Source organism: Sminthopsis crassicaudata, chromosome 2 (genome assembly GCF_048593235.1).
Source record: "Sminthopsis crassicaudata isolate SCR6 chromosome 2, ASM4859323v1, whole genome shotgun sequence".
NCBI classification, from domain to species: Eukaryota; Metazoa; Chordata; class Mammalia; order Dasyuromorphia; family Dasyuridae; genus Sminthopsis; species Sminthopsis crassicaudata.
The window spans coordinates 422,510,949-422,538,471 of record NC_133618.1 but is presented as its reverse complement, the minus strand read 5'-3'; the positions used below and the strand labels follow the sequence as shown (position 1 = coordinate 422,538,471).

The window sequence follows — 27,523 nt, the reverse complement described above, 5'->3', positions numbered from 1 at the left end:
AATGACAGACTTCCTCCAGAATTTGAGCAATCTGACTCTATCAATATCTAGAACACCAGCAATTTCCTTAGATTGGATATTTAAACATTAGAGTAACTCAAGTGTTTATCCAATTAGCTCTGTGATGAAAAAAAAATTTGTTTAATTTTGGAAGAAACATTAGAAATAGTTGTTGAGTAAAATCTATAGGCTGGGGATGGCCAACATAGCAACCCACACAATCTGGAGAGTGAGTCTTCTCCACTACCTCTGCTGGCTGTTTTTGGCATCTGGGGCTTTGTCACCAGATGCAGCTCGAATGACTTAATGCAACGTGTCAAGGAGAAGCTTGGGATCTCCAGACCTTCAAAGGAGGCTCAATGGCCCAGCAAAGCATGAAAGTGAGACCCGTGCTCCTGAAACGAAACAGTCTGGATTCAGTGGACTTTGTGAAACAGCCCCACCACCGCAGAAGCAAATCCCAACAAGTTCGCTTCAAGGAGGATGGAGCTAGTAAGAATCAAGCTGGCCTGGCAGAGATTGATGTCCAAACAGACCAAGACTCAACTCTAATGGGGAAAGTGCAGGCATCTCGCCACCATCACCTGCCCAGCTACTCCCTCTCCTTCCCCAGGTCCCAGAAGGGGGGGAGCATCCGCAACATTGCAATCCAAACTTCCCCCAGCCTTAGGAAGCACTTCCCTGTTTTTAAAAGGAAAAAGCTCACAGCCAGCAAGTCACTAGTAGAAATGCCCACTGAGTCTAAAAATTCTATCCAAGTCAATGGCAATCTCTCAGAGCAGGACATCATGTCTTCTGATCTTGCCTATTTACGTATCACTAGGCACTTAGATGATGTTCCTCACAGAGGTAAGAAAGCGCATCCATTTTTCCCCCGATTGTCCAAGGCACAAAGCAATGGGCCTGTTAGCATCTGCTTTGAAACAGATGCTCTGGGGCCCTCAGAAAAGGTGACGGCTTCTATTCAAGTTCCTGATGATATATGTCATAGCCCTCCATGGGGTACCAAAGCCCCAACTTACAGCATGGACAGGCCTGTTGAATTAAGCAACGCAATACATCCTTGTGCTAATATGTGCCCAGGGGATGTGAATGGCAGGTTGCCATCTAGTTCAGAAAGGCCCTCTTCCTGCTTGAGTACTGCCAGCGGTGCTCACTCCTTGCCTGGCAGAGATAAAACGGACCCTGAATTGCTTTTGCCCAAAGACACATCTGGCATTGAGCCAGTTCCTTTATCACCTCCATCAAAGGGAACTTGCACTCCTTCACCTCCACAGACTCATAGCTCCTCACCTTGTTTCCTTAGAGAGCACAGACAGGCAGCCCCTCCTGAAACTGTTTCTGACTGTGCTACACTGAGTAATGATCACAAGGACCTAATATCATTGACAACTAGCAACATGATAAAACCTGCTACTGAGTGTTGGGAGGAAACAGAGAAAAATTCCAGCCAGGCAGATCCTTTGGAGTTTAAAAATTGTTTAGGAAGCTTTCACCTCCAGTCTTCTCTCCCAAGGAGTGAAATCAAACCTCCAAACAACAAAGAGATTAAAGGAATTAATCAAATTCACCTGGCACATGGTGAACTGTGTGACCTCCAAGGGAGACTTCAATCCGTGGAGGAATCTTTGCACTCAAACCAAGAGAAGATTAAAGTCCTTTTGAACGTAATTCAAGACTTGGAAAAAGCCAGAGCCCTCACTGAAGGGTAGGATGAGTTTTGATATTAAAAAATTTTGTTAAGTCATTTATCAAAAAAAAAAAACACTTTCAGTAATAGGTTTCAACTATTAAAAGTTCTAAACAATTTTTAAGATGGTATTTTCCCAAGACATTCATCTTTGAAATTTCAATCCCTAAATGAACTTGAAATGAATTTTTAAAAAAAACTTGAAAGCATCAATTTAATAATACTTGAATTTATTTAATATGGAATCTGGGGGAAGGGAATCATACTGGTTCCCTCTTTAGCAATTATTTGGGGATGGGAAGGACAGGAGCAGGACTTGGTAGAGTCTAGACATCTTGATCTTTATATAAGTACAAGTATATAAGTCCAATTACTATGGCATAGTAGACAAAGAACAGGATTCAAAGTATATGCTCTACGCTAAAATCCCAAATATCAGATTTAGTATCTGTATGACCTTGGACAAATCTCTTTACCTTTTTAGGAGAGACTTCATTTTTTCATTTGTAAAATGAAGAGGATGAACTAAGATGACCTCTAATGCCCCTTTGAAATTTGAATTTATGATCATCTATGAATAGAGAGGTCTAAAGATAAATCAAAGAGATAGGAAATAGGGAAAGAGAATTCCTTTCTCTCCCCCACCCCCAAATATTAGTTATACAGCTTTGAATTGGTTTAAACTAAACCAGTTGGTTAAACTAAAGTACAACTCACTTCAATAATCTACATCCAGTCAATGGTCCAATGAAAACCTAACTGAAATGAATGGCCAATTAAAATCAAAAAAGGTATATTTAGGCGATAGGATCCATGTAGGGAGGATTTCTTGAAGGAAAATTCAGAAGAATATTTGATGAAGTTTGAGGACATAAAGGATTTAGAACAGTTTTTGAGGGGAAAGCTATTTTCCTCTTTACACCATCTCCTCCTAACTCTGCCCCAGCAAAGGTCTAGCTCTAGAGTCAAATTAAGGGAGGGCCCGTAGTAGTAAGCATTAGCTTCTTTAAGTCAAAATCAATATTACCTTGGAATTGGGGAAGTGGAGAGAGGGCAAAGAGATATATTAGACTGAGAGGACAGAGACCTGAATTTAATCTCCTTGATTCCTCTTTGATGTATGAATTTGAGCAAGATGCAATATTCCTCCATTTTTCTATCTAACAGTGAGACTAAGAATACCTCATTTATTTCAGAAGTCTGATGTGATGATCAAAGAGGAAAAATAAAAATGTGAATATATTCTCTAAAAGCTAATAAGATAAAAATAAGATCATCTTAGTATATTTTACTTTTTCTTGCTTTATAGTCTTGATCAATCCATTTTATTTCAGTTTAACCAATTAATGGAGGTAGGGTACTGTATTTTATGAATTGAGTGAATAGGAAAAGCAATCATGGGCTCTATCCATAAACTCATCCAGAAAAATGCTTTATGTTGCAGACGTAACTTCTACCGAACTGGCCAGGACCTCAACAACTGCAGCACTTGTCAGAACACAGCATGCATCATATACAGGTACCTCATTATAACATAGGTTGGTGGTTGGCAAATATAGAGCATAGAGAGCTTGACCTTTCAAATAAACTCTCCTCCCTTTTGCCTAGAAGCCAGACTAGAAAAAAGTAGCTTTTGAATGCATGGATTTTGAGAAGTGAAGTGGTAAATTTCCAATAGCATAATCATATTCCATAGGAAGGTTAGAGCCTGTTGAAGCCCTATCATTCAAAATGCATACAGTCTGTATGAGTCTTCTTGACTATGCTGTATAATACCCTGGCTGGGTACCAGTAGGTATGTACAGTATTTTCTTTGGGAGTTGGTTTGGTGTCTCTAATGAAATGGATTTTACAAGAGATAAAAATCAATACTTTTCTAGCTGGAAGCTTACTTTGAAAGGTAACTGAAATTAAAAGTTACCAATGGATTCTGAAAAATGAATCTCTGGAATCTAGTTTTCCTTGAAAAGGAATAAACAATTTTTCAACCTTCTACTAACTTTTTTCCCCCATCAGACATAGAACTTGAGCAGACTGAACACCATGTGAAATACTTTGCTCCATTAAATATCTCCACTTATATGGTACTTTCATGAGGCCTCTTTTAACAAAGGGGTCATGTGTTTGTCAGCCAGTGCCACCTTCCTAAGATATACACTAAAAAAAAGAGAAAAAAGGTCTCACAGGTTATAAGGGGAAAACTAGGGTTCAAAGTTAAGGCTTCGCATTCTAAATCTACTATTTCCACTGAACCATACTGTGCATCTATATTTGTTTATTTCTTCATGCTTGGCATTTCTTATAGTATAACAATATTCTTTTACATTCACAGAGCACACAATTAGTTCAATCATTACTGAATTGTTGGGCACACAGGATGTTTGCATTGTTTTGCCATTAAAGATATTGCTATTAATTTTAAATAGATAATGGCTTTTCTTATTCTTCATTAAGAAACTTGAGGAACTTATATGTTCCTTCTAGTCAGATCCTAGGCCAAGTAGGTTAAAAGTATTCTTGCTTTTACTTCATAAAGATAAATTGCTTTCCAGTGGATTATATTGATGGACATGGTGGTGCAGGCTTATAATTTCAGCTGCCCAGAAGGCTAAGACTAGCAGATCTTTTAAACTCAGGAGTTATGATCTGCAGTAGAAGTTCAAGATAAATATGGTGAGTCCTGGGAGAATAGATAGCCACCAGGTTCCCCAAAGAAAGATAAACCAACCCAGGTTGAAAACAGAGTAGGTCAAAACTTCCAGGTGTTCACAGTGAGATGGGGATTATGATGGGGCTTATGTCCTTCTTGCCTTAGCAAGAAAATCATTAATTTTTTTAAAATGCTCTAATTTATAGTTCCACCAACAAGGAAACATCATGCATATTTCTTCACAATCTCACCACTATTGAATTTACTACTTTAAGTTAACTCTATCAATTTAATGAATTACACTGGAATCTATGAAGTTTGTTTTGGTTTTTCTCTTTATTCCCCTTAGAGTTGAACAGTCTTTCAGGTGGTTATTGTTATTTTGTGTTTCTTCTCTCAAGAACTATCTATTTCTATTTCCTGACCATTTATCTTAATATTAGAAATTTCCATAAATTTATTTTATATTTTGCATGCTACATTTTTGTCAGAACTAAAAAGAGGAAGGAGCTGTCCATTGATTCTCTATAGATTCTTAAATCTGAAATTCAAGCAGTGGTTGGCCTTTTCTGGCACAGTGTCAGAGGTCATGGCTAGGTTTTTTCCAAAATCAGCAGGCTAATAGAGGGATCATCCCCTCTGAATACTGAGAAATAGAATGTCAATGGATTGTCTTGAATCACAGATTCTAAAAATGAAATTGGTAAAAGAAGTTCCCGGTATGCGGTGGGAGTCTACAGAGTATCCTTTTCTTTCCTTCTCCCTCCCTAAGGTTAACAAACATAATTAGATGAGCAAGGCCTCCTACAGAAAGTGGGTTTTGAATTGATACTTGAAGAAAGCCCCAAAAACTAAGAAGAGAAGTATTTAAGGTACAGGAAGCCATCAGGTCAAAGATACAGAAGTGAATGATAAAATGTCACATGTTAGAAACAATATAGAAGCCAGCATAGCTAGATCCCACAGTGTGTGAGAGGGAAAAAAAATCTAATACATGATTTAAAGTCAAAGCATCCAACAGGTTGCTGTTTTGTCACAAGGTAGATGAGTGGACACCTAGTATTTTAATAATAACATTGACAACTTTTTCTTAATTAGCTAATATATTAACTAGTAGGACAATGAGTTGATTGTCTTTATTGCCATCATCAATAAATCAATAAATAACCATTTATTAAGTAATTACTATGTTGCAGTCACTGTGCTAAGACTAACAATAAAAGAAAAGGGAAAAGGATTACATTCTAAGAGGGGGAAACAACATGCATATAAATAGGTATATTTGAGATATATACAAACACATCAATATGGAAACAAATAGCTAGAATCCAGGGTCCTGCTTGTGCAGTATTACATTATCATTTCTATGCATTTGATCTCTATATCTACAGATGCATCTTTAATATCTCCTTTACTCCAGTTCACATCAATCAAAATCAATCCATCAAAAAGTATTAAGTGCTTACTATGTATTGCATTGCATAGTTCTGTTGATTTATTTTTAACATTCTTTTTTTTTAAATTTTGAGTTTCAATTTTTTTCTTCATCCTCATCGCCTCTCCTCTCATTTAGAAGAAAGATAATATGATATCAATTATACATGTGAAGTCATGCAAAACATATTTCCATATTAGTGCTAGAAACTGGAGATACAAAGAAAGCTAAAAAATCATCCCTCAAGGAACTCATTTTCTAATGAGATATATATCATGTAAATAATGTCCATACAAAAGATAAACAGAATAAATAGGAGATAGTCTCAGAGGGGTTGTAATAGAAGATATAGAGATGAGGAAAAACCTCCTGTAGAAGGTAGATTTTGAATTGAGACTTGAAGGAAGCCAACAAAACTAAAAGGAAGAAAGAGCATTTAAGGTATAGGAAGCTATCGGGTCAAAAGCACAGAAGGGAAGGATGAACATTACATGCAAGAAGCAATATGAAAGTGTGTGTGGAGGGGAATAAAGTATAGTAGTACTGGAAAGGAAGAGAATAGAGAAGAAATGTTGGGGGGCTTCACTTCCTAAGTTATAAAGAACTTGAAAATGTAAAACTGAGTTTGTTTGTTTTTTTTTATATTCGGTGGAGGTAATAGTGTAGCACTGAAGCTTATAGAATAGGCAAACAGTTTGAGATGGCCAGACCTACACACTAGAAGAATCACTTCAGCATCTAAGTACAAGATGGATTTAAAGAAGGGAGAGATTTGATGAAGGGAGACCAATTAAAATGCTATAAAATAGTTTAAGCATGAGATGATAAGAGTCTGAACTAGGATAATGGTGATGAGAATGATGAAAATATGTGAGGTGAATGAGAGTGAAGAGTCAAAAATCATGAATATGACAAGAAGCATAGTAGTGCCCTCAACAACAATAAGAAAGTTCAAAAGAGGGAATAATTTGGGGTGAAAAATCATGAGTTCTGTTCTGGACATCTTGATCTAATTCTTGATTTCCAAAAGACAACTGGTAATGTAGTTAAGAGGACAGGAGGGCGAGATATATAAATGTGGGGTTTCATTTGCAAAGAAATAACAATTGAATACAGGAGGGCTAAAGAAATCACATTTGCGACAGTATAAAGAGAAAAAATAAGAAGGTCCAAGATTGAACCTTAATGGAAAAACAGCAGACATATCAGGGATAAAGAATCCATAAAGAAGACTGAGTAATCACATAGGTAGGAAAACCAGTAGTTATGAAAACCCAACAATTGCCTGCAGGACAGCTCCATCTAATAATCACAGAATCTCAAACTCAAATTGTCTAAGAGAAAATTTATCACCTCCTTTCCCTAACTTCTCCTTTAACCATCCATATTTCTATAAATGATACATCTTTCTAAGTCACTGAGATTCATAACCTCTGAGTCATCTTTGGTTCTTCCCTCTCCTATAACAGTTATCAAGTCTTATCTTTTCTATCTCCACATATCTCTCATTTTTTCCTTGTTTCTATTCTCAGGTTTACCCTAATAAAGTCAACTCATTAAGTCCTTTATCATCTCTTCCCTAAATTATATTTATTGTTATTGTGTTAAATCATTCATTTATATCTGACTCTTTGTAACCCTATGGACCACTTCTATCCTTCTCTACCTCAAAGTCTGTCTAAGTTTGTGTTCATTCTATATTATCTATCCATTTCATCCTCTATCCACCTTTCCTTTTGTCTTTAATCGTTTCCAACATAAGAGTTTCCTAATCCTAATTAAGCCCTTTGCTTTGAACTTCACTCCTCTCCAAATCATCCTCCATTCAGCTGTCAAAATAACGTTTCTAAGACAAAGGTCTAGCTACCTTACATACCTGTTCAAAAGTCTTCAGTGTCTCCCCATTGCTTTTGTAATCTAGATTCAACTTATCTTCACTTCCCTTCACCTTATTTATGTTCTAACCAAAGATCTCTTAACAGATATTTCTTGGCCTCAATAATCCATTTCCTCTTCCTCTTCCTTTATCTCTACACAGATGATATCTTCCATTTCTGTAATATCTTCAATTCAATTCAACTAATATTTACTAAGGTGCTCATTCCTAGAAGATTGGTTGCCAGGTGATGCTTTCTGAGAGGCTAAAATTCATGAACCCTTTTGCTTAGGCTTGGAAAGCTTATCATCTATGCTTCAGAATGCAGGGGGAGGGGAGAGGGAATACTTACATCAAATGAAATATTTTCTGTCATTCTCTTTTGTTTTTAGTTTTCTCTATCTCTGTTTCCCCCATCACACCTCTAATCTTTGACATGATTAATAGAACCTACAAACCAAGGAATGAGCCTAAAACTGAAGCAAAACTTCTAACAAATCCCCTTTTTATAATTCTGCCTAAGAAGCAATACACAAGAGGACAAAGACTTGAACTAAGAAGCAGAAGGTGCAGGATAACATTTTCACTCTGTCACTTAACTTGCAGGGTGCTTTTGACTAACTCAGTTCACTTTGGGGGGAGATCTCTGTTTTGTTATTTTTTACTGAAAGGAGTGGACTTGCATGACTCCTAAGCATCTTTCCAGCTCTTTCATTCAGTGTGCAATGAGTCAGTGGCTTATTTCATGGATCTCCCTCATTACCATTCAGAACAACACTATTTTGAAAGTTCCCTCTGTCCCAGAATTTGAGCCACTGCAAAGAAGGGGCAATTAACTTGATGAAAGGAAAGAGATCAGAACAAAAGCCCATCACCTCAGAGTGGGATGAGGAGAACTGTCATTGTTACATTTCAAATGACTTCAAACCTTGTGTCACGTCCTGGAAAGTCATTTCTTACAAACTAATGAATAAGTGATGAGAAAATGCTTCCCTGGACCTCATTAAGCAATGGTTTCTATAATGATGGATGAATGTGGTACATATTGCAAGACCCAAAGAACACAAAAACATGATGGATTTCTTTAGGGTCTGTTGCTGGTAAACTAACAATACAGGAAGCTGATTATTTGCTTATTGCCTGACCAGAACTCTAAAAGAATATTCACTGGATTTTAGCTGCAAATTGCAGTACCTTTAAAATGAAGAGGATATTTCTTCTCTAGTTTTTCCATCCTGTTTTTTATAAGTTTCTGAGATTTGCAGAATCTGCACCTAAATGAATTTTCTTTACTGTATTCCCAAGTGGGTTTCTCAGCCTCTGTAAAGAGCTCCAGTGACTGGTGATTTCTAGAAGTAGTACATTCCATTTTTGGACAATCTTAATTTTTAAAAAGTTTCTTCCTTTTCTCAAGCTTATTCTATCCCTCCTTATATCCATTTCTTGGTTTCTCTGGTTTACCTAAACTTCTGCTTGATTCCTACTTTCTGAAAGAAGCTTTTCCCAATCCCTCTTACTGTTAATGCCTTCCCTCAGTGGATTATCTCCAATTCATCTTGTTCATACTTTGTACATAGTTTTTTGCATGCTGTCTCCCTCATTATACTGTAAGCAAGAGAGTTTTTGGCCTTTTTTCTGTTCTCAGTGCTTAACACACAGTGCCTGGCACATAGTAGAGTCTTAATAAAAACTTGTCGACTGATAGTAACTTTCACCCATTGCTGTTAATTCTGATTTCTGAGGCCAAGCCACAGAAATCTAAACTTTATGCCATGTGGAAAACCTCTTTAAATATTTAAAGAGTACCTGATATTATCATTATTGACTTTCCTTATGTAACATAATATTTGCAATGGGTTCAGCATGTTGCCTATAGTATAGTAGGTACTTAATAAATACTTTTTCTTCTTTTTATAAGTCTTTCTTTCTCCAGGAGAACTGTGCCTGGCTCTGCAACTGACCTTTCTATTACATGGTTTTAGTACATTCACCATCCTGTTCACTCCCTTCTGGATGTTTCATTAACAATGTTTCAGATTTTCAATGATCCTGATAAAATATAATATGAAGAAATAAGTGTAATACTCTAGATGTGGTCTAGTGTAATACTCTGGATATACTAGGGGAAATCTCCAAGGAAAGTGGTAGATTCTGCTTTTGGAATACATGTACAACCATGGGTTAGTCACCTAAGGTCTCCCAGCTTCTAGGCAGCTCTTAAAAAACAAAATAAAACTAAATTTAAAACTAAGTCACTGAGCTCTTGTTGATCTGGAGCATGGAAAGAGTTTCCTCATTTGGAGTTCCTATACCAATGGAAGTTCAAATCCTGTCCAGTGGCTTTTTAAAAAAAATGGATTAGCTTCTGGGAATTCCTATATCTTCATTAATTATACTATTTTGTTTTGTTCTTTTTTTTTTTTTTTTTTTGCAACTGTCTGTGCTAGTAATAGTTTTTCAGAGTTGTCTCAGGACATTGAGAGGCTGTAGCTTACCCAGGGACTCAAATCAATATGTACCAGAGTTGAGACTGGAGCTTTTCTAGACTTCAAGGCTGACTCTGGCATTATGTTGATTCTCTTCAAACTTTATAAGGTATGAAACAGAATGTGCACTACATTTCAAATATTCACTTAGAAGAGGGTAAGACATTGTTTTTTCAAGAGTTTCTTAGTGAAATGAAAATACCCATGGAAGGGTAATGGTTTAGCCATTGCCCACTAATAAAACTTCAAAGAGGGTAACTTTTCAGGCCACTTTGCACCAAAGATGGATCTCTGAGAGCATAATCCTTAAAAAGACTATTTTGACAAGTAATGGAAGAGAAAGATAGAGTGATAAGATATTGCATACTCTATCAGCCCAGAGGGTGGCATAAAAATTATGGGAGATGGGAACATTGAACAGAAAGGTGAATTTGCTGAAACTCTGGCTATCTGACAACTTTGCCAAAATTCAATAACCTCATACCTAAACTTCATGCCTGATATTAGCACTGACTAATTTAAAAATGCCTGACATTTTCTAGCTTTTACCATTCCAATATTTGCAAAGTGGTCGAGAGACAGAGAGAGACAGAGAGAGAGACAGGGAGAATCTTCCATTTGATCTTCACAACAGCTTAAGGAAGTATATATTAGTACTATTCTCATTTTACAGATTAGAAAACCAAGGATTAAAAAGGTCAAGGGATTTGCCTAGCATCACATGTCTAAAAAGTGTTTGAGACTGAATCTGAACTCAGGTTTCCTGACTCCAGGTTTAGCACTTTATTCATTTTACCAACTAGTTAATTAAAAAAGAAAGTTTTCTTTCTAAGGAACTACCAAGAAAGTTACATAATTCTGACTGACTCTAGCTGAGTAGAGGTGTTTTAAAAGTCCTAACTTGAGAGTGGAAGTCAGAGCAGAGAGAGAGAGTGGATGGAAAGAAAAAAAAAAAAAAAACAAGGAGAAATTGCTAACTGAGCAGACTTGTGTCCTGGTCTTCCCTAAGCCCAAGTGAAAAGAGAAAATGAGGCTCTATAACACCACACCAGGGGCCTTGGTTTGCATTATGCATGACTTCTGGGATTCATTTGTTGCCTCTTCTTTCTCCCACACTTCCTGGCTCTTCCGGCCTCATCTGAGCTCAAATACTGAAATGGAAATCCACCCTGACATTTCTCCTCCAATTAAGGTTAAGACCAATTAAATCCTAATTTTGTTCCCCAATCAAGAGTCCAAATGCTAAGAAAGGCCCATGGCAAATCCCTTAGGATCAATTAAAAACACCTTAACAAAGGAAGTATTGCAAAAAATTGCTGACCACCACCCCCAACCCACCCCCACTGCAGAAAGAATGTTCATAAATGTGTTTGTGAACAAAGAAATGTGCATAGAGCAAAATGACTGAATAATTTCATAGAACTCCTAAGACTGCAGGAGTCTCTCATTTTCTCAGAGTCTGTAGACCAAGAACTGCTTCTTCATCCTTATTAGTTCATACACTGGTAAGTCGCAGAACTGTAGCCTTCAGTAAGTATCTCAAAGCTTCAAGGAACCTTAAAAGCCAAACACAGGTACCTATCCAGGAGTTCTTCCTATAAATATGCTAGACAAATAGTCACTCAGACTTCCTTTGACCTGCAGCCAAAGAGAGGCCCTTACTTTTCAAGGCAGCTCATTCCTTTTTGTGCAGCTCTAATTTTAAAGGAAGGATTTTTACCTTGCCCCTCAATTTACCTCCTTGCAATGTCTACCTTTCATTCCTACTTCTGCTCTATGGGAACCAAGCAGGAGTCTAAGCCCTCCATATGACTGACCTTCAAATGCTTTTAAGTCCATAGATCTTTATTTGAAGCAAAAGATTCCCATGCACTGATGGTCTCCAGTCCCCTCAGCATTCTGGTTGTTTTTTGTTCTAATGACTGCCCAGCTTATCAATGTGCTTCCTAACATGTGACACCTTAAACATGCTACTGACCAAAGAATATTTTCATATATCTCAAACATTAAAGTGTTAAATAAATTCTTCTTGTTGATTTTTGTCCTATATAAATATTTGAAAATATCCTTTATAGAATAACAACAACTAGAATGTATATGTCATTTTCATAATTACAAAGTGCTTTTAAAAAATTATTTCACTTGATCCTCAAAACAATCCGATGAGGTAGTTGCGATTATTATCCCCAGGTTGTAGGTAAGGAAACTGAGACACAAAAAGAGTAGGACTTGTCCAGAATAATATAGTAAAAGTGTCAGGATTCAATTTAATTCAACACTCTATGCACAATCTTCCAGGTGTTCCACCATCATCTGTAATATCCTTTTTTTTTTTTTTTAAACACATGGCAAGAATTGTATATTTTATCTGGAACCTCCTCATATTGCCTCTGATGGTAAGGGTTTAAAGAGATGTCCCCTGGTCTTGAAGGACCACATATACACAATAAAAAATAAAATAATAGGTGTTATATTATAATTGAGGAAATGAGGCAAAAGGAGGTTCAGGAACTGAAATGAAATCCTACAGTCAGGTGGCATTCAAAGTACTTGAATTTTTGTCCATTGCTCAGCTGTTGAGACACTGGACCTCACACATTCCTGACTAATACAAGGCCATTATTTAGCTAAAAAAGAAAAACCATTCAGCTAGATACAGTCCCATGAGTTTAACTACCAACTATTAGCTTAAATTATTTAATACTTTCTTTTTTGGTTTATTCATAATTTTCCCTCAGCATGGAGACAGATAGACCATGAGACCTTCACTCCATCCTAGTCACGGTTTGCTCCCTAGTTAGCAATGAAATTCACAATGGAAACAAATGTTTTTCTAGTCATCACTTTTTAAAAATCTTGTTTTGAAATAGATTAACCAATCTTCTATGCCTAGTGTAAGGAGTAAAAACAACAGGAAAATCAAACTACAGGCACATGCATACCAAATAAAATAAAATAAAATAATTTCCTGAGTGGTAGAAAGGTGTCATTTTAATGGTTAGAAGGTCATCTTTTGAGTCAGGAAGGTTCTAGTTCTGCATCTAATAGATATTGGCTGAGCACTTGAAAAACCTGATCTCTGTAGCCACAGGCAACTCTCTAACATAATAAGAAACTGGATGAATTGCCAATCTGAATCCATGAAAGGAGATTCCATGCTGAGAATTCCCCCAACTGATGAAATTACAAGTTCAAATTAACCCTAGCCCCCAGTTCCCCAAAGTGATCTCCCAGGAAGAAAGCTTAAGATTTGAAGCATATAAAAATATAAATCATCAGCCTTCTGTCTACTCACATGGTTGTCATCATCCTAATTTAAGCCTTCATTGTCTCTCAGACTATCACAAAGTTTCTTAATTGGTCTACCTGCTTCTATTCCCTTTCTTCTCCAATTAATCTTTCACACAATTGTCAAATTGATGATTCTAAAGCATAAATTTGATTATATCACTCCCTTGTCCAAGTAGTTCAAATGACTCCCTCTTGCCTCCAGAAGCAAATACAAATTCTTTGGCACAGAAGCCCTTCATAAGATGGACTTACTTCTCATTCCTATTTCTGATTTCCTTTCTTCCTTTCAGTTTTACCTTAAGTACTACTGGCTAAATAGGACATATCCTGATCATTTTTATTTGCTAGTGTTCTCCCCACCACCAGAAATTTGTATTTATTATGATGTTTAAAATTTACTTACTAGTATACAGGCTGTTCCTCATTCCCATAGAATGTATGTTCTTTGAAAGAAGGAACTATTTAATTTTGGTCTTTGTATCCCTAAGAGTGCCTGTAGAATAGTAGGTGTCTAATAAATGCTTGGTTAATGAATAATATTACCAAGGACCACGGTCTTTATTTCCTGCCTTTCATAATTTGCCTTCTGCCCTTTCTTCTCCCCTAAGTTGTAAGCAAAGAGAAGTAAGATTTACAACTCTGGAAATATATAGGTAATAAAATAGATGGAATTCATTTCAATGCATTAATAGCTAAAGAGTTTGAAACATGGCATAAATATTTAAGAAAGAGATTAACAGAACACTACAGGGATGACAGTCAGCACGAATGCCAGAGATGGCCACAAGAAGGCCCTCTTGTATACTCTTTTACTGTACCATTTAATTCACAACCCCAAATTTCCCCCATCTTCCTAATTTTTCTTCTTCTCTTGTCTTCTTACTTGCTCTTTTAAGTCAGTATACATAACAAGAATTAACTGAGATAGGGGTGAGGAGAAGGACAAGGATTTAAAAAGCATTTGATTCATGCCAGGCACTGTACTAAGTGCTTTACAACTGTTATCTCATTTGATCCTTACTCAAAACAGCTCTGGGAAGTAGGTATTATAGCTGAGGAAACTAAGGCAGTGATTTGCCCAATCACAGGGACAGTAAGTATCTAAGGCTAGATATGAACTCACATCTTTGTGACTCTAGGCTCAGCATACTCACTACTGTTCCATCTAGCTGATTCTGAATATAAAAAGTATTCCTTTTCCGGATGGGGGGGAGAAGGGTTGGAGTTAACACCCCAAATTCTTAGCTTAGAGTTAAAGTACTCAAAATGAAATTTATTACAAAGAGAGATGGAGATTTCTGAAGCTGTCTCCTTGCTTATTTATGGGCTGAATGAACCTGTGATTCTCAGAAAGCTCATCAGAATACAGATATCCTGGGAGGAAAAGATGAACTTGCCAGCCCCAAATGCCTGGCAGTTGTGAAGCTGAAAATTGCACTCTATAAATAATCAGGAAACTGGTCATTAGGAGAAAGTTTTAGGAACATTCTCCTTCTAAGCTGAAAGATACATGTTTGGAGGAGGGGGAATCTCCCACTTGCCCAAACTGTAATTATCCCCCAAAGCTTTGTGGTCTCAATAAAGTTTTGCTTTCCAGAGTGTCTATGATTTATCAATATGGACAGAAACCAAACTATCCCCTTATATAGCCATTGATTCTTACAGCTAGTTTAGAAGAAAGTTCCTGAAGGTCAATAATTCTGGAAGCACCTGGGTACTGTGGGGATAGGTGCCATAGAAATGCACTGGTCAACAAGCAAAATAAAAAAGACATGAGAAATTTGGAAGATGTGTTTCCTATAGGGAGAAAGAATGTTTTCAGTCATTTTTTAGCCTACTCTTGGGGAAATTTCCTTCCACATAGTTTATTATTGTTACTTAGCTACATTTCTCTTTTTAAGAAAATGTGTGCTCACTTTCTCTTTTATCTGCCCTTATTTTATGTACCCACAATTTGCTATGAATTAGAACATCCAGAAAGGGCACATGCCTATAGGGACACAAATACTAGCAAGATCTTCATAAGAACAATTCCTGAGTGTGGAAGCTCCCTACTTCATCTCTATTAGTGAAGGGAGATATGAAGCATTTTCTTTTCCAAGAACTCTGAATTTAAAAACCAGCTGTCCTGTGCTTTTCAAAGACTCATGAGGGAAGCTGTTTTTATACTGCTATAAAGTTATGTCCATCAGTCCTCCAAGCTTTAGTCCATGGTGGGATGGGTGAATGGGACTTTTTAGTAACTTTTAATTCCTTTTATCTCTATGCGGACCAGACTCCTGAAACCTGGTTTTAGTCATAGCCCAGGGAAAAAATCCTATTTCCACTTGAAAATTATGTCTATTTTATCACCTTCCTTTCTCAAAGTACTAATTGTCTTGGACTGATTTGATCCAGTTTCTTTCCTGCTGCCACTAAATCTGTTTAACGTTAAATGTGGGACAAATTACTTTCTTTCTTCGCCCCTCCCTTCTCCAACTCAAATGCCAATACATTTGCTATCTTGTGAACCTGCTGATGATGTGTTGGGAATCCCAACCGTGCTGATCTCATCGGGTTGTGAGATTATACTTAAGAGAGTCCTAGGAAACTTGAAGCTATTATACCAGGTATATGTAAAATGTTATTATTTTCACAAAACCCCCAATTTACTCCATTATCCGTTTTGTCAGAGCATGTTCACTAGGGAGAGCTCAAGTCTATTCTTATCCTTTTGTCTTTTATATTTCTAAGTCACCTTTGCAGTTTGCTTTCCCACACTCCTTTTGACTACATAAAATCTGGGATTGTGGCCTACCCAAAGATAGAGAAATCTACCTGTTTTCTAGAGCAGTGACTAATCAGTTGCATTACTTAATTTGTCCCACCTCCCATACCCTTTGCAACACCCAGACATCCTTAAAGGGCCTTAGGGCATTAGAATGTTAATATTGGAAAGAAACTAATAGATCAATCTAATTCAACTCAATGATCAGCATATAGATAATATTCAGTGACAATTTTGGTGACCTATGAGGTTCAAAGCAGTCACACAAAGCTACAGCCAGATGGGTGCAGTGGATACAGGGCCAAGCTTAGAACCAGGAAGACCTGAGTTCAAATCCAACTTTAGATACTTACTACTTGTGTGACCTTGGACAATTCACTTGACCTTGTTTACCTCAGTTTCCTCATCTGTAAAATGAGCTGGAAAAGGAAATGGCAAATCATTCTAGTATTTCTACCAAGAAAATCTCAAATGGGGTTAATGAAGAATTGGATACAACTCAGACTGATCAAAAAAGTTACACAGAACTAAGTTTAAGCATCCTTAGAAGAAATTAGCATGCACAATGCAAGTAATCTGTCTCATTTCCCAAAGACTTGGTGACTCAATAACACATCCATTTTATTTCTCTAACCCAAGCACTCTCCACACTGTCTTGCGAGATGGTGAGATAGTGCAGTTTTGTGAATGGGGCACTAGATATGGGGTCAGGAGAACTTGGTTGCAATCCTGACTCATGTTCTTACTATCTGTGTCACTTCCAATCTTCAGTTTCTTTGCCTCTAAAATGAACAAATTGGTTTTAATAGCTTCCAAGACCCCTTCCATCTCAAAATCTATGTCCCTTTGATCCTACGTTTTTCAAGGGTGCTAGAAGAAATCCCAGAGAAGTACTTGCACACCATCAATCCCAGTCAAAGTAGTAAAACAGTATAGGATAGTGAAGATTTTGCTGGGCTCAAAACAAAAAGACCAAGTTTCAAATAGCAATGGCAAAGTCACTAACTTAGAAGACTCATTTTCCTCATCTGCAAAATGTAAATTATTTGTTGTAGTTATTTAAGTGAGGTAAGATATATAAAAGCATCCCTCAATGTTAAAGGGTCCCATAAATATCAGCTATTATCATTTTTAATTAAATAACAGTGAAACTATTGATTGCATATAAGACTCTAAGTTCCCTTTATACTGTGTTTTTAAGACAGATTTAAGACAAGACTCAAATTTTCCTAAGTATTCTAAATAATGTTTGCTGTTCATCCTTTTCAAAGATAGGAAGTCCACAATATATAAACTCACTATTTTTTTTCAGAAGTACTTAAGATCATATATTTATCACTAAAGAGAACTTAAGGTCCTCTAGTCCAACTCTTTCATTTTATGGATGATGAAAGTTAGACTCACAGAGGCTAAAATAATTTACCAAATACACAGGATTTGAACTCAATTCCTTTGACTCTAAACACAGTATTCTTTCAACCATATCTTGCGGCCACACAATCGTCCATAGATTGTGTTTTCCTAATTCAGACAGTATCAGTTACAGTAAATAAATATATAATAAGAAAGAGGCAATACAACATAGGGCTAGTCTTAGGGTCAGGAAAACTACTGCTTAGTCAATCAACAAGCATTTATTTCCTGGAGGATGTATGTCATGATAGATAGAGAGCTGGTCTTGAAGTAAGAAAGCCCTATGTTCAATCCTTATTCTGATTTGACTATGATTCTGAGCAATTTACATAACTTCTCAGATCCCAAGAAAATTTTCTAAAGCTCTGAATTATAGAAATAGCACCTACCTAAAGGGAATTTCACTAAATGGGAATCTTCTTTATCAATGAAACCACAGATCCAGTCCCTATCACTACAATAAAGTAAGTCTGAGACTTCATTAAATCATACATAAAAATTGGTCATTACCCTAAACAGGCAAATCTTCAATTTTAAATAATGGTAGAACACAGCATTGTTAGACTGCTCATAACCAAATAAAACAGAATCCTATGTCTATCCATACACCCTACAACATCCCCATCATGTGGTCATTTATGGTTTATTTGAAGAACTTAAGTGAAGAGGAACTCAGCAACTTTTCAGGCATTCCACTTGTGTGTATGTGAATGTGTGTGTATGAGTGTGTATGTCCACATGTACATGCATGTACCATAGACCAAGTATTCCCTGAATTTTCAGAGAAATTCAATTCTTCTCATTAACAAGATTCACAACTATAAATCATTCTTGACTATTCTCTCTTCCTCACTCTTTATATCTTAATCAGTGGCCAAGTCTTTCATGTGAACTCTACCTTTACAATATACCTCTAATCTGTCTCCTTATTTCTATCTACCTATTTTCTCCAAGTCTTCATCACCTTTCACTTGGATTATTACAATAATTTCCTAATTCATCTCTCTGCCTCTTTTTTCAAGTCTCCAAACCATTCTCCACAAAGCACCCAAAGTGATTTTCTTAAAGCATAGAATTTCCAGTACTTTGGAAAAAAAAATAAAAACTTCTTCATCTGATTTTTAAAACCCTTCAAAACCTCCCCCCAACCTACCATTCCATGTTTATTATATATACATATATATATATGTGTGTGTATATACATATATATGTATATACACATACATATAACAGTTCCACTTGTACATGTTTAATCTCATTCCATCTCCCATGCTTTACACAGGCCGACACTAATGTTGGAATTTTTTCCTCCATCAATCCCCCCTACTCCTCACCAAGTCTTCCTCAAAGCTTAGTTTAAGTGGTAAGAAGACCATAAAATTAGCCCCTTTCTCCCCAATGCCAAGAGTCTTCCCTCCCATGAAAAATTTCTTTGTATATATATTTATATGTAATTTTAAAAACTATATTTTTATTCTCCCTAACTCATGGCCTAGATCTCACCAGATGTTTTGTGTTGTTATTTTTTTCAAAATTTTTTGTCCAACCTTAACTTTACTTTTTTAAAATTTTGTTTTCAAGTTATGGAATAAAAGAAGTATCTCCATAATATGGAGATTATATTTACTATAATATAGTAAAATTTAAAAATGATTGCACATAAAATTGCAAACCTATTATGTACAACTTGTTATTCCTTTTAAATATATAATAAAGTTATCATATAAATTATTTTTTCTTTTTTCCCTTTTTTCTTGTGCTCCTCCCACACTAGAGATGGCTAGCATTAAACACAAATAGGTATACATACATACCCACACACATATATGTATGTAAACATACTTCTGTTTATCAGTTTTTTTCTCTAGATGCAGATAGCTTTATGTTTAATTTGGTGCATATGTAATTTTCATTTATTAAGAGGTCAGTAACTGTTATTATTTCCAGCACCTCATATATGATTAACAGGATGAAGTGTTTAATAATTGTGTATTCAATTGCATTAATTTGTACTATATTTAGGAACCATTCTTTAAGTTCCATTGTATGTAGCAGGACAACTAAGATTCCAAACTCTCCACTATACCTGTCAGTGGCTCTGTTTTCCAGTCACCATCAATAGCATTTCTTAATTCACTGAACTCTTCAAAGAAGCACAGAATCTGTAATAGAATCATCTAGCCCCAGGCTTCCTAACTAGGTAGATTTCAAAAGGTCTTTGAATTAGCTTTTTATAAAATATTTTGATAAAAAATATTTTGATTTTATTTTAGGATAATTGTTTTCCTCTATAATTCTATGTGTTTTATTTTACACATTTAAAACAATATACTGAGAAGGGGTCCATAAGCTTCACCCCACTACCAAAAGAGTTCATGAAACAAAAAGGTTAGTAATCTCTGCTTTAGTCTAACACACTAACTCCTCAGATTTTATGCTAGATCTCCCTAGGTAGCACAGGGATAGAGCTCTGGACCTGGAATCAGGAAAGTCTAAGTTCAAATCTAGACAGATCTTCACTAGCTGTATAACTCTGGGCAAGTCATTCTGTCTGCCCCAGTTTCCTAATTGGTAACATGGAAATAATAACAGCATCTTCCTCTCAGAGTTGTTATAAGAATCAAATGAGATAATATTTGTAAAGCACTTTACAATCCTTAAATGCTATCTAAATGCTAAGCTATTATTTTTGTTGCTCATCTTTCAGTCTGCCACAAGACCTGGACAAAACTCTACCACTTACTTTAGCAGAGACACTAAACTCGTACTTTAGTTTTACAGAATAGATTTTTATATATAAAGGCTGATTTGAATTTGTGTGAAGATATCCTCTTAGGGTGATGAAGAGACTTTCAACAGAGTGATCAGGACCCTCAGAACAGAAGAGCAATTCCTCTCTTAGGTTTCTGCATGTATATTTCCTCTCTCACCCAAGGGATATTATATGCAGTGATGGAAGAGTGTGGCTCAGATTTTTCTATGGATTGTGATATATTGATTATTAAAGGATTTTCCTTTTATTGAGTTAACTGTGAAATATTAATTATCCTTGATTTTACCTCATTATTAAGTAAATGTTTTATGTTTAAAAACTTAAAAAAAGAAGTATAATCTAAGAATCTGCAGATATCTTTCTGAAATATTTCAGCTCCCAAACATTTCAAGCTTTATAATTTAGAGATCCTTTGCCAGTAGTTGCCTCAGCCTAGCAGAGGTTGGTTGAGTAGAGAATCCTGAGTTTAGTCTCCTTACTACATAAAACTTCAGTATGAGAAACAAATGAAAATGAGTCCTTCTTGTAAAAATCAATAAATGTTTCCCTTCAGTACTATCGCTCCAGTAGTGGTTTTTCAAATTTACTAATGTGAGGGGGAAAAAAAGAAAACTGACAATTTCCCTTTCTATTAATAAAATTGCCTTGGCCTAAAAAAATTATAATCAATTTCCAAATGCCATCTATGTATCTCTATTATCTATTATTTACCTGGCTTTGAAAATGAAACTCACTTTCAATGCCTATTAAATTATCAAACTGATAGAGGGGAGGGGAAACAATGGGCGTTAGTGCCTAAAATGAGTATTTTATAGTTATTATTTGATTATAAGTTATTGTTATATATTATCCATGATTAAAATTGGATCCTGCTGGGAAATCTCTTTGCATTACTTAAGGGTCAGTGTTTCCATAGAAACAAAGATTGTATTCTTCCCTAAATTTGCACTGAGGGGATGGGGAGAAGAACATCAGTGACATTCACAGCAGAACAAGAGGAGCAAAATAAAGAGGTAATGCCAGGTATAGAGGGTTAAGTCACACACAAGAGAAGACTGAAGGCACTGGTGGAGAGAGAACCTGGCAGATATATTGTCTTGTCCTGATAAAGAATGGAGTCAGCCTCAATGTAGCGTTTCATTTATGCCATAGAGTATAAAATTAGTTTCTTTTCAGTCCAGGCAGGTGAGATGGAATAAGGGAAAGCTCAAGATAGTCCCTGGCCCTACTGAGATCCCTAGGGGAAAACAATAATAGCATTTATAACACATGATTAGTGGGAGGATCAAATAAGATAATATATGCAAAGCACTTTGCAAACCTTAATGCACTAAAAATGTTAGTTATTATTATTATTAGAGTCTTTCAAATTTATGACCTTGACTATAACCTAATTAAGTAGAGAACCATTTAGTGCAGGCTGTTCTTAAGGAGAGGCAATAAGATACGCTCACCTGAACCAGATCCTCTAGGAACTGCCACATAAAAGAACCACCTAAACAGACTACAGATGAATGAATGGTGTCCTTTTGGTAAATCTTTCACCTTAATACCAATTGTTCATCACAGAAGCTTAAACATGAAGGAATATAATGTGCACATATGTGTAAAATAAAGTAGCATGTGATACAGATGATAAAGAACCAGTTTTGAGGGCAGGAAGGTCTGTGGCTGACATATGTTAGGCTGTGTGGCTCTGGACAAGTCAGTTAATTTGTCAGGGTGACAGGAAATTCTTTGAGATTATAAGTGAATTGACAACTCCCTGATCTGCATTAGTAAATGCAATTAGTTCAGCAAAGATTCCTATACTAGATGATGAGAGGAAGAAAGAGAGAGAGAGAGAGAGAGAGAGAAAGAGAGAGAGAGAGAGAGAGAGAGAGAGAGAGAGAGAGAGAGAGAGAGAGAGAGAGAGAGAGAGAGAGAGAGAGAGAGAGAGAGAGAGAGAGAGAGAGAGAGAGAGAGAGAGAGAGAGAGAGAGAGAGAGAGAGAGAGAGAGAGAGAGAGAGAGAGAGAGAGAGAGAGAGAGATCAAACAGACAGATGGATAGATGAATGGATAGATGGACTGATGGACAGACAGATAAATATATAGGTAGGTAGAGAGATCTTCAAGGAAGTAATGGTGTCAAAACAACTTTTCCAGACACATAAGTCTTTGCATACATTATACTCACATATATGTATAAATATGCATATATATGTATATATACACATATACATGCTTAAGACTAAATATTTACTATAGAACAGGATTTTATATACAGTAAAGGAAACTGTTGTAAAGTAATTCTCCTTACCTATGTATATTGGATAGGTATTCTATGACTTTTAAACCTAAAGATTTTCCTTTGGCATTGAGAGGTAAAAAGATCACATGTAAGTATCAAAGGCAGGATTTGAACCTAATGCTCTATACATTATACCAGGTTGCCTAGAATACTTACATATATACACATAAACATATGTATATGTATATATGCATATCTGCAAATATAAATATACATATTTACAAATGTGTATCTTTTTATATGTACCTATATATTGACACATACATTCACACAATATACATACATTTGGATGGTTAGGAATTGAAATTAAGACCTCTTTGTCTCTTTTATTCTTAATGGTAAGTAATGAAGAAGAAGTCTTAATCCCTACCTCTAATATATGCTATATGCATGTACATGTGTGTACATAAACACATATGCAAATTATGTTGTGTATGATGTGTATATATGCATATATTTGTATAATGACATGCGTCTATGACACTGAACAATTCTCTGAACCCCTCAATGCCCTGAGCTACTATTTAACAGCAATAAGGTTCCAAAGGGTTCTCTAAGTTTTTTTTTTCTTTTTTTACCCAGGAGCTCACTATACCAGTAAAAGCAGTAAAATCAGAGAGCTATTAAATACATACTCCCAGATATACACATATTCTTTCAGTTTACATAAATGAAAATGTGTTTATGTACAAATACATATATATATATATATATAGTTGTGAGGGGGAAGATATGCCTTAGCACAAATAGAAGTCAGATGTTTTCAGGGATGTCCCAAACTGGGAATGTGAGGGAACACTAGCCTAAACATAGACATCCTGGGTTCACTTGGTATTCCTAATGATTAATTTTCTTTCTAATCCTACCAGGAAAAAATAGACAGCAACTCTGGCAGCAGTATTATTTAGGGACTAAGGAAGAGTATTTCTGAATATGAAAGTTCTCTTTTTCTGACCCATGAATGTTCACACCATAAGAGGGGGTGTGAACTAGTTAGATTAATATCTCCCTGATGTAATAGTCTTTTCATCAGTTCAGAAGGTTAACGAAAAAAGTGACCCTTCCTCTACTCTCTAAATATTTAAAGTAGAGTGAATGTATTCTTGAGGAAGATTGGGACTGGACAGGGAGAACAGAATAGAACCTAAGATCACTTGAGCACAATGGAGTATGTAGTTAAAGTTCAGTGGCAGGTATGGTATTCTGCACTATTTATATTTTCCTACTAGGGTATGCAACAGCAGTGTCCTCACCCCCTAGGGATTCTTCCTCCTAGCCCAGACTTTAAAATATTTGATATCTGACTGGTTAGATTAAGGAATATCATCCTCCACTGTCTAGAACTAAAATAAAACCAGCCAAATGTTCATTAGAGATCAGCATGGTACAAAAGACAAAGCTGGGACTGGCATTGGAGACATTAAATCCTAAACAAGAAAGGAAGGAATCGAACTCCCAAAAATTGATTTCAAGTCAACCCCATAACCTTTATGACTTTCTCAAAGATATTAGTAATAACCATTACATAACTTTGCCATAGTTAAATTATAGGTTTGAACCCTGTATATCTTATCATGCCTTATCCTATACAACTGGGCTTTCAAGATGCTACTTCTCCCATCATAAGCTCAAGTTCAAATCCAACCTCTGGTAAATCTCAGCTCTGGTCCATAGTATTTACTTGATTTTGGGCAAGTCATTTAACACTCCTGGGACTTATATAATATATGGGAAATATGGAAATTGGACTCAATAATCTCTGAAGTCTCTTCTAACTCTCAAGCTATGATTCTATGATAGTCCAAAGATAGAATATCAAAGTGAGTAGACCAAATGAAATAAGGTATACCAAAAGAGATCATTCCTGAGTCCCTCAAATATGTGTCCATTCCTGGTCTCTTTACATCCAAACCTGTACCATAGGCCTGTGGCTTAATAGGTAAAAAGCCAGCTAAGAGAGAAAAGAAGAAAGCCAGAGTGAGGATAATTTGAGTTTTAAAGCCGGTTATTTAGAAATATGGAAGAAAAGCCCATAGGCTAAAGTGACATTAGTCTAGCCACCAAAAATACTTGTCTCTTTGATCTCCTTACAAAGGGAAGTTCTTCCATTTCAGAATGTTAAGTGGCAGGCTGCTTTGATGACATTTTATTATTCATGCATGACTAGTGTTAAGATTTTTTGTTTGTTTGTTTGTTTTGGCTTTTCTAGCAGCTAGTCCTTGAGTGCTAACTCTGACCTAAAGACTCAGTCTGAGGAGTGGAAATGTGAGGCTGTAGATCAGAATAAACCATGATGACAGCCTCTTTTTAAGTCCCTGGCCATGTGTGAAAACCCTATCCGATCAATGATGGAGAAAAGAGTATCTGAAAGCATACCATATCACAGAGTAACAAGGGAGGTCTTTCATCTCTTGGCATTTAAAACTCATTAGCAGAGAAAATATGGCATCTCCTCAACACATATCCACAAATGCATCACATAGCCCAGAGAAAACTAACTACTTTCGCTGACACCTCTGTCTCCAAGACCTACAAGAGTAGGACCAGGAACAATTCTAGCTATAAACTTGAGGTCTCCATGTCCATTTCCTCATTTTTCTTTTATTTGAAAGCAATCAGGGCTAAGTAACTTGCCCAGGATCACACAAGCAGGAATGCCTTAAGGCCAGATTTAAACTCAGGTCTTCCTGATTCTAGGGCTGGAATTTAGCCAACTAGCTTTCCCATTTCCTCATTTTTAAAAGAGCATGTTTAGACTAGATGATCTCTAATGTTCTACATCTACTATCCAACTATCTATTAATGCCTTTTCCACTGTTCCCCTATAGCCATCATTCTACAAAGTTGTCATTTTTCTTACCTCTCTCTATAAAACCCATCTCCATTTTCACTTAAGCTTTTTCTCATGATGTTTGCTTTGATGCTCATCCTATCTCCTTTCTATTTATTTTCCTATCCTTCAGTACAACTCAATTGGCCGCCTCCTCCAAGAAGCTTTCCCTGATTATTCCTTCACACACTGATCTTTCCTTTCCCTGACCTTCCCTATTCTTCCATAACAGAATGTAGGATCTCAAGATCATAAGCCTACAGCTGGAAAAGTCTTCAGAGACCATCTAATCTAATCCCTTCATTTTACAAATAAGGACACTGAAGTTAATTTATTGTTCCAAAGTCATATAGACAATGAGTATCATAGGTGAGATTTGAACCTAAATGCTCAGATTCTACAGCAAGGAATCTTTCTATTGTAGTCTCTACCACTCATTTTGATAAGCCATCATATTGTCCTATATTATTAGAAATTAGTTCATGAGTGCATATATATATATATATATATATATATATATATATATATATATATATATATATATATACTGATTCTCCAACCAAAACATAGCCTTTTGAACATAGAAATGATGTATTAGAATTATCTTGACTCTCCATGAACATCCAGCAGAGTCCTAAAAGCCAAGATAAACCTTGACTACATGGTAGGGACTGTATAAATACTCCCTGGGTCAAATTTATTACTATTTTCTCTACTTTTGTTTTGTTTTGTTTTCAGTGTAGAATACGATTTCCGACAGCAAGAAGGGAGATTCCATCAAGTCCTAAGTAGTCTGGACCAAGTAGAACCACCACCAGAGACAGCCCTACCACCAAAGCCGCCAGCAGAGCCTCCTGCTCCTGAAAAACAGGACTTACGGAGGAAAACCAAAAAGGTGAAAAAGAAGTGTTTTTGGTGGATCTGAGCTTGTTAGAACACTGCACTCCTCAAACTGCCCTCCCAAGGTGGGGAAGCCAAGTGCCCTGCCCTCTCCTGCTTGGTAGCCAAACTACTCAAAAGATCACCAAGATCCTCCCAGGAGATGTGCAGAATCCAGACCTAATCAGAGATGGGGCAGGCAGGCCTCAGCAGGGTTGAGACCAGTCATCCAATGGGACTCAATGGCAGAAGGAGCATGTCCCACTTGCTAAAGGTTTTACAGGTACTCTAATGCCAACTTGCAGAGCTCTCTTTCAAACATATGTGGTTTCATAGGCAAGAAGGTTGCCAGCAGCCATTCATATGCTCTTTCATTTCCCCAGCATCCTGCAATGAACCATCCACTGACACCATGAATATAAACTCTCTCAGATCTAGGCTTACAGACAGGGAAATGAAGCAGGTACAGAGGCAGGAGGGTATCTGAGGACTACTCCTCAGTTGTTTTATGAAAACAAAGAACTCCAATCCACAGTTTTCTGAGACATCAGCAATACTTAAGCACAAAAAGAAATCAAACTGCATGATAGCCCTTATTTGTTGGTACTTTTTCATTCCTTAATTAGAAATTTGAACCCAAATTAATTATTTAACAATTGTATGACACTGAAATGTTATTAGGACTTGCAAAAAGGTCCTAATACTACACACACACACACACACACACACACACACACACACACACACACACCCAGTAATCTGATCAGTATTATAACTTCTTGCTCATTTTGACATCCAGTAAAATTTAGGTAAATAAGAATGGTATAGGAAGGATAAGAAGAATTTCTGTCATGCTCACATGCCATCTAATTACAGATCCCCAGGGTTCCCTTTGACAAGGTAAAGAAAGAAAGATCTGGGCCTGAGGTGACCAGGCTATTTATGACATCTCCACCCTGGGAACAAAAACAACAAAAATAAGTTCAGTAAAAGCAACCAACATGGTGGCTGAATCTAATCTTTCTTGCCAGTAGAATGTAAGCTCTTTGAGGGCAGAGACTGTTTTGTTTCTGTTTTTGTATCCCCAGCACCTAGCACAGTGCCTTGCACATAATAGGTGTTTAATAAATGGCTATTGAATCA

The 27,523-nt window shown here is 36.4% G+C and overlaps 2 protein-coding genes across 2 annotated transcripts in view; one reads left to right on the top strand and one right to left on the bottom strand.

Moving 5' to 3' along the window:
• Positions 1 to 27,523, bottom strand: part of DOCK2 (dedicator of cytokinesis 2) — a 491,936-nt gene that overhangs the window by 218,623 nt on the left and 245,790 nt on the right.
• Positions 235 to 26,554, top strand: INSYN2B (inhibitory synaptic factor family member 2B). The gene is made up of 3 exons (XM_074292032.1): positions 235 to 1,708; positions 3,135 to 3,209; positions 26,240 to 26,554. The coding sequence occupies exons 1-3, from the start codon at positions 360 to 362 to the stop codon at positions 26,424 to 26,426; spliced, it is 1,611 nt and encodes a 536-aa protein (XP_074148133.1). The 5' UTR covers positions 235 to 359; the 3' UTR covers positions 26,427 to 26,554.